This window comes from Alosa pseudoharengus, unplaced genomic scaffold (assembly GCF_046254945.1).
Source record: "Alosa pseudoharengus isolate Yale_2024_CS ecotype anadromous, Long Island Sound unplaced genomic scaffold, YU_APseudo_1.1 YU_APseudo_1.1_scf_24, whole genome shotgun sequence".
NCBI classification, from domain to species: Eukaryota; Metazoa; Chordata; class Actinopteri; order Clupeiformes; family Clupeidae; genus Alosa; species Alosa pseudoharengus.
In genome coordinates this window covers 9982955-9996889 of record NW_027468689.1, presented here as the reverse complement: position 1 = coordinate 9996889, position 13935 = coordinate 9982955, and the positions used below count along the sequence as shown (strand labels likewise).

At 40.0% G+C, this 13935-nt stretch overlaps 2 protein-coding genes across 3 annotated transcripts in view; both read left to right on the top strand.

Annotated features, from left to right (window-relative positions):
• Nucleotides 1-6257, top strand: part of LOC143142301 (myosin-IIIb) — a 29640-nt gene extending 23383 nt beyond the window's left edge. For both annotated transcript variants that reach the window (XM_076303099.1, XM_076303098.1), the window contains exons 28-30: nt 927-1226; nt 4281-4350; nt 6010-6257. In XM_076303099.1, the coding sequence (XP_076159214.1) occupies nt 927-1226; nt 4281-4350; nt 6010-6017 (378 nt within the window). In that variant the 3' untranslated portion in view covers nt 6018-6257. The remainder of the gene's footprint in view (nt 1-926; nt 1227-4280; nt 4351-6009) is intronic.
• Nucleotides 6258-7986: 1729 nt separating this feature from the next.
• Nucleotides 7987-9029, top strand: LOC143141918 (alpha-ketoglutarate dehydrogenase component 4-like). The gene is made up of 4 exons (XM_076302599.1): nt 7987-8088; nt 8270-8333; nt 8418-8614; nt 8783-9029. Exons 1-4 carry the CDS (start codon nt 8059-8061, stop codon nt 8798-8800), a joined length of 309 nt encoding a protein of 102 aa, XP_076158714.1. The 5' UTR covers nt 7987-8058; the 3' UTR covers nt 8801-9029.
• Nucleotides 9030-13935: the final 4906 nt, after the last annotated feature.

Genomic DNA, 13935 nt, shown 5'->3' with positions numbered 1-13935 from the left:
CAGTTCTAAACCCAACATCTAAGACTGTGTGGAGGTGCAAAAGTTCATACAGCATGGGTATGTTGGCAATGTATTTTTCTGGGAATATTTCAGGAAAACAATGGCAAAATGAATTGCAATGCACATATTTAAACAGTATTTCTCCATAGAGGAAGAGTCCAGGTGCTAAAATGGCCTGTCTGCAGTCCAGAAATTCGGTGCATCATGGAATGAAAAACATGATTAAGAATACCAATTACTGTTGAGCAACTGAAATATTGTATTGGGCAGGAATTTGACAAAATGTCATTCTCAAAACTCTAGAAACTGGTCTTCTCAGTTCCTAAACAGAATTTTGTTAAATGAAGAAGTGAAGCGGCACAATGGTAATCATGCTCCCATCCCAACTTTTATGAAACATGTTGCTGGCATCACATTCAAAATGAACATATTTTCCTTGAAATAGTCAGCATTTTCATCAACATTTAATATGTTGTCCATGTCCTTTTTGCTGCTAAATATGGGGTTTACGAGACTTGTATATTATCACATTCTGTTTTTATTTGCATCTTACACAACGTCCCAACTTTTTCTGATTTGGGGTTGTACATTTAGTAGTGAGAATGGTAATCATTTTACAGAATGTTTACAATAGCAATCTGTCACAATAACAACAATCATAAACACATACAAACCATGACTCTGCAACGAGACCAAGGAGAATGGGTGTTGTTAATACCTTCCTTAAAGTTTTCTCCACTTTGTCCTATAAAAAATGTGAGTCCTCATACCAACAAAAAAAACTTGTGTGTTTCTATTGTGGTGTTTTTATATGTGTTTATGTAAGTGCGCGTGTTTGAGCATGTATGCAGTAGTATGTAGTATGTGTAGGCTTGAGGTGGAATAGAGATCGTGTGTCTGAGTGTTTTGTATGTTTTGTGTATCAGTCATGTGACCAGCAGCCAGACTACGAGGAGCTGGAGTACATGTTGCCGTCCCCTCCAGAGCATGCTCACCGCGGGCCGGACTCTGTGGCGCAGGAGCTGCAGGGCCTCTTCATGCCCCCGGACCAGACCTCCGGAGCGCTCCAGTCCAACAAACCCCCCGTGCTGCGGAGGATATTAGACCACCGGAGGCAGCTGGATGCCCTGTCCAACCAGCAACAGGCCAACCCGAAAGACAAAGCCAGACCGCGGCTGTACCCCTCCATAAGGCTGGCCATGAGGGAGATTCAGCAGTTACAACAGGTGTGTGAAACATCATTCTCTGTCATGTCTGTTCTTTCAACATGGGTGTTAACGTTTGTTATGGGTTGTAGCAATTGCTCTTGGCTAATTTTGCTATGATGTATATCGATTGTATGGAAAAATCTCTCACCTCCCAATACACCATCACCAGAAATATTTGTAAGTTAACCCATTCGCGCTGGATGCTGCATGACGCAACATTGACCCTCCCGCTGGATTCTGCGTAGTGCAACATTGACCCTCCCGCTGGATGCTGCGTAGCGCAGCATGCTTTTTATTTCATGTTTCTAGGTGCTACAGAGGCTTAGATATTACATTTTAGACGTTGACAATTTTTAGTATGTTTTCAGAAAACCCTCAGGAAATAAGGTTATTTAGTCTAGAATGCCATAGGATTCTATAGTCGTTTTTAGCAGGCATTTTAGGAGTAAATGGGTTAAGACATGTACAGAAACAGTCCTCACTTTGTGTTTTACTAGTTTATTTTCTACTTTAACTTTCACTAATAACTGCTGTTTAACAATGTCACATGTTGGTATTTCTGAATTCATATGAAGGAATGTGTACATACAGTTTTGCTCAAATCTCAGATATTCTACTCAGTCTGCTGGTATGTGCTTTTAGCTTCCTATACCAAGCATACAAGTACCGTATTTTCCGGACTATAAGTGACACTTTTTTTCATAGTTTGTCTGGTCCTGCGACTTATAGTCAGGTGCAACTTGTATATGAAAATATATAATTGAACATGTTTTTAAATGTTAATTCATATTAATTGACATGAACACTACATGAAACATTACCGTCTACAGTCGCAAGAGAGCGCTCTCAAATGCACAAGTTCTGTGCACTTTCGATCAGAGATGCCTGAAACACGTGCATACCTAAATCCTCATATTATGGCCGGGATTCTATTTATAGCCGGGCCTCAGATACGGACAAATAAAGGCCAATACTAATTTTATTTTGATTTAACTTAAAAGAGCTCTTCTTAATATTTTATATTGTTGGTTGGTTTAATATTGTTGCCAATGAAAAGTCATTGTCCTACACCATGAGTCTCCAACACGTCGCTCTCAAGCTACCAGTCGCTGCTGCTTAAATCCCAAATCGAACATCTGCTTTTGATAGCCTACCAGTATGCCGCTCCAAACGAAAAGTAGCCCTACAGGTATGTCTCACATTAAAACGCACCACGTAAGAAATAAAGGCTTAGCTGCCTCAAATACAAGCCTGCCCCAAATAAGGGTGCTGTGTTTAGCGCAGCCTAAATAAAACCCCCCAGCCATAATTTGAGGATTTACGATAGTCTGTCTCCTAAATATTCCTCACCCGTTATCTAGACATGCATGAAAACATTTGAAAACAAAGCTCACTCCCATGTAATAATGTAATGTAATATTTGATCGCTGTTTTGCTACAAATTATCTTTCACGTAATGAAAGTAGGCCTACTATGTGCTCACGCTGAAATTTAGGCCCTGGTTTTAAATGCTCATCTTTTTTTCTCTCGCTCTCTCGGAGGTGGCCTGCCGAGCATTTGCTCTGCTGCCAGCTTGTGCCAATATATCGTCCAAAATGCTTGATTGCATTGCATTCTCCACATTTTTAGCTAAATTTTCATGTACCACATGAATCTTTTGTAAATTGCTTTACAGTTAGCGTCGGGCCCTTGTTGACAGCTTTCGGCTTGCCTCATCAGCTTGCCACTATTCACTCCTTAGTCTTGATTAACATTCTCGGTAGAATTCTCAATATTTTTGGCCTCTATGTGTCCAGCTAGATAGTCTGTCTGTTCTTGGTCTTGGATTTTGTGAAATAAATGTCTAAATATCACCTGCTTGCTGCAGCTTCGGTCTGCTCGTCCTTTTAAAACAGCATCTTTTTCTCTCATGAGCATTTAATCTGCTGTTGGCTTGTCTCTCCACATCACCCATAATGCTTGATTGCATTGTATTCTCCACATTTTTAGCTAAATTTTCATGTACCACATCAGCATTTTTGTTCAGTGAATCTTTTGTAAATTGCTTTACAATTATCTTTGGGCCTATTCACACCAAGAACGGTAACGATAACTATAACCATAACCATAACGATAAAAGCGTTCACACTGAACAACGATAAACAAAGTCTCTCCTTGTGTTAATGAATGTGACTGTTAAAATTCAATGGGTTCTGATTGGCTATTAACTTTTTATCGTTCTGAAAATTGCTCTGAAAGTGATCCCCAACAATATCATTCTTCATGTTGTTATTGTTATAGTTTATGTGTGAACGTCGTCATTCACATTAACGAGAACTTTATGTATTTATAGTTATCGTTATCGTTCTTGGTGTGAATGGGCCTTTATCGCCTGGCTTGCCTCAGCTTCGGTCACGTCCTTTTAAAACCATTTAATCTGATGCCAGCTTGTGACTCCACATCGCCCAAAATGCTTGATTGCATTGTATTCTCCACATTTTAGCTAAATTTTGGTGTACCACATCAGCCTTTTATTTCAGTGAATCTTTAGACTAAATTGCTTTACAATTACCTTCGGCCCTCCTCTTGGCTGCCTCCACTTTGTTATCTTCATTAACATTAATCTTTTTGGCCTGAATAGTACAGTTACATAATCTCTGTCTGTTTTTGATTTTGGATTTTGTGAAATACATTTCTAAATAAATGCGACTTATAGTCTGGTGCGACTTATATATGTTTTTTTCCTGGTTTTGGAGTATTTTTTGACTGACATGACTTATACTCCGGAGCAACTTATAGTCCGGAAAATACGGTACCTCATTCGTGCCAGCAGTTAGACTTTTATGACCCAACCTATTGTTTTGAAACAAAGTCCATAGTCAGGGACTTCAGAGTCAGTTGCATTAGAGCTTTCTTTCTGTTTGTTTTATCCTGTTCAAACCCATTCAGAAGGGCCTCTGAGATCTGGGCAAAGTGCCCATCACCACATCATTATTATCATCATCTTGTCTGTCATGATGGGCATTTCTATTAAGTCTACTAAGTGCAGTACTTCCTGTAAAATTAACTGATTTGTTTTTCTTCTTCTTTCAGCAATTCTCTGACAGTGCTGAACAGACGGGAGTAGCTCCAGGCTATCTCTGGGCACCCGGGAAGAGGACAGGTGGGTTCTACCTGGGAGGTTTTGCAAACATGATTTTAAAAATGCCCCTATAGTGTAGCACTGTACTCTCCGGAGTTCTCCTTTACGGCTTGCCCAAGGCAACATTTGTAAAATGCAGGCATACATTTAAGTATTATTTATGCGCTTTATGACCTCAACATAATTTTTTGGAGTTGATAGCGCCATGGTGACTTTGTTGAACTCCATATACTAGGCGTGTTTAGGTGTCATAGCTCTTGTCGAGGTCCTTGTGTAGTTAACGGGGCAGCCGTTCCCACTGGTCAGGGCTTCGGGCTTGGAACCGGAGGGTTGCCAGTTCGATCCCCGACCAGTGGGAACGGCTGAAGTGCCTTTGAGCAAGGCACCTAACCCCTCACTGCTCCCCGAGCGCCGCTGTAGCAAGGCAGCTCACTGCTCCAGGTTAGTGGGTGCTTCACCTCACTGTGTGTTCACTGTGTGCTCTGTGTGTTCACTAATTCACGGAGGGCATAAATGCAGAGACCAAATTCCTTGTGTACACCGGTATACTTGGCCTAGAAACCTGATTTACATTTACATTTAAACATGTTAGGTTCCCTTTTGGGGGAGTTGGCTAAGACACAAAGCATGTTTGTCCTCTCAATGCCTGTGTGACTAGTAGATTACCATGTAATTTGGAGGATTATTGGCTGGTTGATTGGTATTGGTGCCCGCAAAGTCCATTCCTTCACAGTATTAAAGAAAGCGGTCATAAAAGTATATGTAAACCTTCTAGAATAACTGTGATTCTTATCCTCAAGCTTTTAGAGTAATACTAAGGGAAAATAGTTCTTTTCTCTTGTTCTTGATACCAGGCTTTAGCGTGCCTTTGCATGCTCATTGTGGTGCTGGTATTAAATGTGGCTTTTTAATGAAAGACTATGAAGACTGAAGAAGGATTGATCTAAATAAGATGTCAATCAAACACTTCTCGGGTCTTTGAAGACATCTCCCTCTGTTCTCTGTAGTCTGATATCAAACACTTACTAAGCTACCCATCCTATTATGCTGTGTTTGCATAGCTGCTGAAACACTGTAATTTCCCCTTGGGAATAAATATAGTATATCTATCTATCTATCTGTCACTAATTCAGAAAATCAATGGGACAAGGCGACAGGGCATTGTTATGTCACATATCACATTGACTCTGTGGCCTCCTTTCTTTAAAGCAAAGAGGCATGGGCGAGTCGCCAACCCAGGATCTATATTGTCATGTGACATTGGTCGGGTCAAGACATCATGTTCTCCAGCAATAGAGTCAGGAGGAACAGGATATGGAGTCTTTAGATGATTATGAATATTTGACTGACACACAAAAGTAGGCTAATGTTGGGGGGGATCAGGAGGAGCCATATATGGTGTAGGTTGGTTCTGGGTTTTTCTAACCAGGCCCATCAGTCGTTGATGTGCTTCTGTGCTGCAGATGTCCTTTCCCCCCCCAAAGTTGCCACTAACCATTTGGGGTGTATTTCCCATTTTGTCTGATATCTATAGAAAAATGGGAAATTCGGTGTGGGTAAATGATGGAAGAGCTCGCTCAGCCATGTGTGTGCATGTGTTCGCTTAACACCATATGGAGCGGTCACTCACCTGGTGGCCTATATAGGGGACTAATATGTCCAATGTTTTTTATTTTACAGATTCCTAGCATTCAAAGAAAAGGGACCAAATAGAACAACACTTCCTCTGCTGCTGCGGAACCGAACTGGACAAAGTTGTGTGTTTGAGACACACTTTAAGGACTTGTGAAGAGAACCTTTTAATAGTGCTTGACTTTATTATTATTGTTTGAATGTTTTGTTCATGTGTATTTCATGTGTTTATTTAGTATATTTAAATGTAAATTATGATTTTCTAATGCACTGAAATAAATACTTCAGTTTTTAAACATTGGTCATCTTTGCATGCATGGTTAAGAAGTCTAAATGTGACAGACAGTAAGTAAAAGATTCACTTTTGAGGTCAGAAGAAAATCATGTTATTTCTTCACACACATTCCATAAGATATTTTCTAAGATATTGCAACATAACCTACTTGATGACTGAAAGCTACCTTGGGGCGTGCCATCTGCATGCAAATATAAGCAGTTCCCTCTGAGGGTGTCTGATCAGACTTGTGCTTCTCATCATCTCGGTTTCCTCAAGAACTATCCCAATGGATTTCAGGGCTCTTGTTCTGATCCTTTTTCTCTCCTTGCCCACCATAGGTAAGACACACAGACCTGTTTCTCCTTTAGACTTGTAGAAGTTAAATTGCCTCCATTCCATTGTATCTTTTTTTGTTCTTCATTATGATCTCAATTGGTTGTAGAATTAGTATTTGACTTTCATTAGCCATATTCTCTATAGTAATATTAATGTGAAAGGAGACTTTATATTTGATAGTGATATAGATAGTCAGGTGGAGTTAAATTTGGGATTACACTGATATCATGACTTTTTCTTAAGGGGCCATCCCAAAATGCTGTGTGAAAACTCCAATTGTGCCAATCAACATTCTGATGATTGTAAACAAATATGATGTCCAGAGCAGCTATGGTATCTGTGACATTGATGCCGTCAAGTGAGTGCTTTACAGTCATGAGCCATCCATACTGTAGGCTATACCACCAATGTGTGAAAATATGTCGGGGTGCAAAACATGCATGTAAACGACATTCATCTCACCAGATTGCATGTGAACGGGAAGAGGTACTGTGCTCACCCAAAAGTCATAAAGATCCTAGAACTGCTCGAGGAGAAACGGCGACAGCGGCGACAGGCACGTGCCAGTTGGACGGGTATTTGAGGATGATGCCATCCACGGAGTCGTCTTCTGTTCATTCTTTTTTTATTTGTGCCATATGCTTTACAAATATACACATGAGCTTAATTTAGGTGAGGGGTTTATTGGAGAGAGGAGATATGCTCATATATATTTAACTCAGTTGTTTAGGCCTACTGTGAATAAACTGGTTTGGGTTTGGGAGCTGATTGGGTATCACATTCTCATATTTTCCTCTGCTAGAAATGTTAAGGTTGGTCATTTTGTCTCAAGGCAATTTACATGTTTTTGGAGATATTATTTTTTACTGTTTTACTGTGTTTTCACCATTCATATAATATAAAATTTACAATTTTATGGAGATATTTTTTACTGTTTTACTGTGTTTTCACCATTCATATCCAACTTAATTAATTTCATCCATGAATGTGTGTACTGTAATTGATGCAAATAAACTATAAAACTGGAGCTAAGGAATACATGTTTTGGCATTAATAGCGTCTCCTTGGCTCTATAATTAAGTTTGAGGGTCGACTTACAGTACCCTATTGTCAAATAAATCAAGGCACAGTTAGCAAAAGACCATCTACCTGTACAGGTAATCACAGTAGCAGGGTTCCTGTGACGGGTCTTGTGAGGGCATATGGACATGCTATGAAAGTCTTGGGAGACATACAGGCTTACCCTATGTCAAAGACAGATTTGAAGGCATATGCTATGTCTACTTCATAGATACCTGAAAATAAGAGAGCGTAGGCCTACTTCCGAATTACACAGTGTCAAATCCAGCATAGACTGTAAAAGAAAATCCAGGGACTTTGTCGACTCCACTCCGGTAGAAGGCAGACCTCACTCTACAAAAAGCTGGACGACCTACCAATGACATAAAGTTGGAAGAAGAAGCATTGTGAATGACGGAAAAGACATGGCAGCGGCCGGGAGGTTAGTGGTGCAGGTAAACAATGTACAACTAGCCTATGTTTAGAGCTGATTCGTCTTGTATAAACCTACAGCCTTGCGTTGTAGCCCTATATGAGTCTATTTTTTTCCTGTTGATTTGGGATAATCATGTTAGACTGGTGTATGCGTGTAAGTACTGAGCTAGCCAAGTTTAAAAGGACCTCATTTGATTTCAGGCAGTGCGCCCTCACGCCCCAATGATAAAGTTCCCTAATCGTCGGGGTATACCGAGCCCAAATGGTGAGCAATTTCACGAACCTTTGTAGCGTGTTGTAATAAGACAGTTACTATCTGTGTTTTGATGCGAGTAATTGCTGTTCACAGTGGAAGAGGTACTGCAGAGTACAGGTATCAGCATGGCATCGAGTTCATTCATGAATTCATCGGCCAAATCAGCTCCTACCCAAATCAGCTACATTCAGCGTCCGTCTGGTCCACCTGACAGCGTCGCCACCATCCGAGAACTGCCAATGAAGTACCGCAGACGAGTGCTGGCCGTGGAGGAAATGGATTACATACAGGTCAGTTATATGTTAACTGTGCGTGTATGGCGTAATTCACACCAAATGTTGTGTGCAAGTTCTATCCTCCATGGATAGCCTAAATCCTTATTAGGCTACTTTACTCAAAATGTTAGATCAGTGTTGCTGGAAGAGAAATGTATCTAAACGTTTCCCTTTTCATTTCAGCGTGGAGGGCCCGAGTGACATTTGATATCTTTGAACCTAACATGTCTTTGTGGAAATGTGTCAACAGAATGCTGGCGTCCAAAGATAGAATATTTTTATGCACGTTGACCGTTTAAAAAAAATACTAACAGTTTGATCATATGCTGGAGGGAATGTAAAGTAAATGTTGCCTTTGCCATAAGCACAGTGTACATAATATTATATTCATTAGATAGAGGAATTGACCAATATTAAACATTTGAAAATGCATCTGTTTTTCATTGTTTTATGTTGTGGCCTACAGTCAAATATTCAAATATCTAACTTCCAAGAAAATGCAAGTGCTTTTTGCAGTTTTCATGTGAATGTGTCCCAAGTTTATGTCATCCTACGTGGTTATGAATAGCCTATATGTCCAATAAATTCTAAATTGTCAAATGCAGAACTGTACAGAATGGTGGCATTCTATTTTGTGATATGTTCATTCTACTGTGTCCTAGTACAGCGGCTAAGCACCGGAATCGTTCAGTTTTCGCAGAAAGCATGAAACTTGGCACAGTTATACTACTACCCCTAGTGATCAAAAATTGAAATGGACCCTAACACATAGCGCCCCCTTGTGGCTGCCACCTTGAATTCAAATATGGCTATTTGTTGCTACAACTTCAAAATTAAACAAGATAAAAAAGTCTTTTAAGTTCTAACACTCAATTTTTAGGGTCAAGGAAGCTATTGACATGATTTCCAAACAAACTTGATGTTGGCCATTTTGAAATCCAATATGGCGGATAACAAATGTGAAAATATAGACCATCTCTATTGTTATTCATGATAGAAATATCATTCAAAAACAATTTCACACAAGTTCAAACAGTCATTTTATCACATGACTACCTCAATAATATACGAGGCAGAAGTATAATCTGGTAAGATTCCAATATGGCCACTATGTGTAAGAAAATAAGCCAATTATTCTATATCTTGGTTAATTGAACTCATAGACTGTATATATACAGTCTATGGTCACAACTAACAACGATGTCTCTTACAAACAACTACACAATGTATGACTATCAATATGTATTTAGTCAGACTGTGATAAGATATAGCCTAATGATAATAACAGCAACACTTCTTTAGGTTAGATTATGTGTCGAAATCAGGTGTCGTTAAAATAAGTGAGCGATGACGTGGTAGTGTCTGCAGCCTAGACGGTAAAACATAATGGACAAAGCGTCGTGTCTGCAGCCAGCCAGCTGTCAATCATAGGTGTAAACACGCCCTTTTTAGATTTGTTAATATAACATAAAAAAAAAAAAAAATCAGCGAGAAAAGAAAAATTGTGTGTATTGAAGCATCTTGAAAACTATTTTTTCGAATAAAAAGTTGTTGATACAAAAATTGTTTTAGGTGAGAAAAGTGACACAGAAAGTTGGCTACTTGGCCATTGAAATACATGGGGGTGGGCGGAGTTACACATTGTACTGCAGCCAGCCACCAGGGGGCTCTGGACTAGCGCTCGCATCACTCTTAACAGACGGCACACTGTCCAGTTCTATATAGTCTATGGTCACAACTAACAACGATGTCTCTTACAAACAACTACACAATGTACAGTGTTGGGAGGGTTACTTTCAAAACGTATTCCGTTACAGAATACAGAATACATGCCCAAAAATGTAATCTGTAACGTATTCCGTTACGTTACTCAATCTGAGTAACGTATTCTGAATACTTAGATTACTTCTGCATTGAATTGCATTTTATAAGTGTAGGAATGCGGCCATCAAATCTTGCTTAGGCCTACTACTAAACAGGCCTATTCTGGTGTGTTCTTCTGTTCCAAATGGCTGAAGTGTTAGGCCCACATAGGAGAATGTAAAGTCAACTAAGCTACCTGATACAACTTTAAAATAGCAAGTTGACCATTAAAACTACAGCAGGCGACTAGGCTAATTAAAATAAACAAATAAATAGGCTACTTTAAGGGCGTAGCCAGAAATGATCGATCCAATGTGTGTCTCAATTGTCCCCCGCTGACCACCTCACACATTTCTCTAAATTTTGCAACGACCTTACATGACACAATGCAATAAAATATGCCAGTTTTTAGGACACATAATAATGTTTGTAATGATACCAGTTACGTTTAACAGTAACATAAGTGTAATGAGCTATTCATTGTCGAAGGTGCATGGTGAAGTGAAATTCTTACTTTGGAAAAAAAAACATTTGCCGATATCCTTGGATGGGAGATACTTGTCGTTCAAATTGGCACTAATACGCATGTGCATAGCAAAAATCACAACTTGCTGTGCAAGCAAGATATTTAAGGTGTCTCAACTGTACACATGTCTCAATTGTACTCAGTCTACCCTAATTAAGGTGTGCCTGTGAGATTTTTCGGTGGCATCAACCCAGTAGGCTACAAGTGAGGGGCGCATATGACAGGTGGAATGCAAATTACCTGTAAATGTAAACACTATGGGCTAGGCTACTGTATATCAGTGCTCTCAAAATGAACGTGATCGCGTAATGACAATCAAAAACCGCACGTTAAAATATGCTAGGCCTACTCGCAAGAATAATTCTTCAGAGGCTGTACCATATAATTCATTTTAAAACGTAAATGTAGATCTAGGAAAATAATAATCTATAAAGCTATTTTAAGTTAGAATAAAAAACTTAGAATGCAGTGCCTATTTTAGAGATTGGTTTTATTGTAGCCTCTAAATCAACACGTGAACTAGGCTTTGCTTATTGCTTAGCAAACTGTGTCGATTGGCCGAAGTAGCTGAGCTATTAATACTTGGGAAAATATCCTTTGAACAGACATCAGGAACCATGATCAGTGAGGAACAGGAGTTACCTCCACTTACTTTACTCAATTTGCTGTGCAAACAGTCATTTCAGGGTCTCCGATGACGCTTCCATAATGCGCGCTGGCTGCGTTTTGAGGCTAGTGCAAGACGGCAGGGTTTGGATTTAAACATGTAAAAAATTTCATCATAGCTTTCAGGAGCTTCTGGGAAATGGAGTTGCCTTAATTTATTTAGAGAGTGAACAAACTTATGAAACAGATAAGTATCGTCATGTAATCCATTGATTTCAACAATGTAACTGTATTCTAAATACCAACTATTTAACTTGTAACTGTATCGGGATACAGTTACTCATAATTTGTATTCTGAATACGTAACAGGTATTCCGTTACTCCCCAACACTGACAATGTATGACTATCAATATGTATTTAGTCAGACTGTGATAAGATATAGCCTAATGATAATAACAGCAACACTTCTTTAGGTTAGATTATGTGTCGAAATCAGGTGTCGTTAAAATAAGTGAGCGATGACGTGGTAGTGTCTGCAGCCAAGAGGTAAAACATAATGGACAAAGCGTCGTGTCTGCAGCCAGCCAGCTGTCAATCATAGGTGTAAACACGCCCTTTTTAGATTTGTTAATATAACATAAAAAAAAATTATTTCAGCGAGAAAAGGAAAATTGTGTGTACTGAAGCATCTTGAAAACTATTTTTTCGAATAAAAAGTTGTTGATACAAAAATTGTTTTAGGTGAGAAAAGTGATACAGAAAGTTGGCTACTTGGCCATTGAAATACATGGGGGTGGGCGGAGTTACACATTGTACTGCAGCCAGCCACCAGGGGGCTCTGGACTAGCGCTCGCATCACTCTTAACAGACGGCACACTGTCCAGTTCTATATACAGTCTATGATTGAACTACCTACATCATCAATACATTCTTATTCTACCTTCTTCTCAAAAAAATTATACACTTTAAAAAATAAAACACATCAGATCTCAATGGGGAAAAAACATCATGCTGGATATCTATTACTGTACATTTGGCTGACGCATTTTTAGCCAAAGCGACTTACAACCTGGTAAACAGTTTAACGCTTTTAAAACAATTCTCTCAACAATTCTAGAATAATTTAAAACAATTCAAAAAGGTAGAGTACAATAGGGAAAAGTGCATCAGTGAGTGCTGTTTTTATACAGTCAAGTCAGGTGGTAAGTGCTAGAATTAGCTAGTTGAAAGTAGTGCTACGAGAGGAGATATTCTCTGAAGAGCTGGGTCTTCAGGAGTTTTTTGACTTCAGCTTTAGTAGGAACTGGTACCGCGTTCTACCAACGAGGAATAACAGATGAACAAAGTTTGGATTGACCTGAGCGTACCGGTGGCAGAGCTAGACGATGTTTGTCTGAAGAGCGCAATGTTCGGGGGGTAGCATATATGCCTGTATGAGGGCATTCGAGTAGGTGGGAGCAGTAGGTTTAGCTGGGAAGACCAGCAGTTTGGTTTATGAGTGGTTTAGCAGGAGGTGGTGTGCCTTCATCCATGTAGATATGTCTGAGAGGCTATCCGAGGTCCGTCCGTGCTGAGACCAAGGGGTCATCAGGTGGAAAGAACAGATAAAGCTGTGTGTCATCTGCATAACAGTGGTATGAGAAGCTGTGTGAATGAATAATCTGTCCCAAAGAAGTGGTGTGGATAGCAAAGAGAAGGGGGCCCAGTACTGAGCCCTGGGAGACCCCTGGTGAGGTGCGGACAGCTCTCCAAGCCATGATACGTTAAACGAGCATCCTGTGAGGTAGGATTCAAACTGATATGGTCTGGGTAATATGTTAGGAACAAAAGGATGCCACTTCGTTATTTGGGAATGAAAATGATCAATCCACAGGACTGAATTAAAAGACCCCCCGAAAATCTAAGTGGAAAAAATGATGTGGCAAGCTAGTCCATTTTGCTTGAATTTCAGCGCAGCAACTCATGATGGTACTCAGTAGTTTGTATGGCCCCGACATGCTTGATGGCATTGGGGCATGCTCTTAATGAAACAGCAGATGGTGTCCTGGGGTATCTGATCCCAGATGTGGACATGGCCATCACTGAGCTCCTTGACAGTCGGTGTTGCAACCTGGCGGTGTTGGATGGACCAAAATATAATGTCCCAGAGGTGTTCAATCGGATTTAAGTCAGGGGAGTGTGGGGGGACAGTCAATGGTATCAATGCCTTCATCCTCCAGGAACTGCCTGCACATTCTCGCTACATGTGTCCAGCCATTGTTGTGCACCAGGAGGAACCCAGGGCCCACTGCACAAATACAGGGTCAGACAATGGGTCTGAAGTTTTCATCCTGATGCCTA

Excerpts from the sequence above, each read along its gene's own strand:
- LOC143141918 (XM_076302599.1), top strand. The coding sequence starts at position 8,059 with ATGGCAGCGGCCGGGAGGTTAGTGGTGCAG. Across the intron at positions 8,089-8,269 it reads CCGGGAGGTTAGTGGTGCAG|GCAGTGCGCCCTCACGCCCC; the intron begins GTAAACAATGTA and ends ATTTGATTTCAG. Across the intron at positions 8,334-8,417 it reads GGGTATACCGAGCCCAAATG|TGGAAGAGGTACTGCAGAGT; the intron begins GTGAGCAATTTC and ends TGCTGTTCACAG.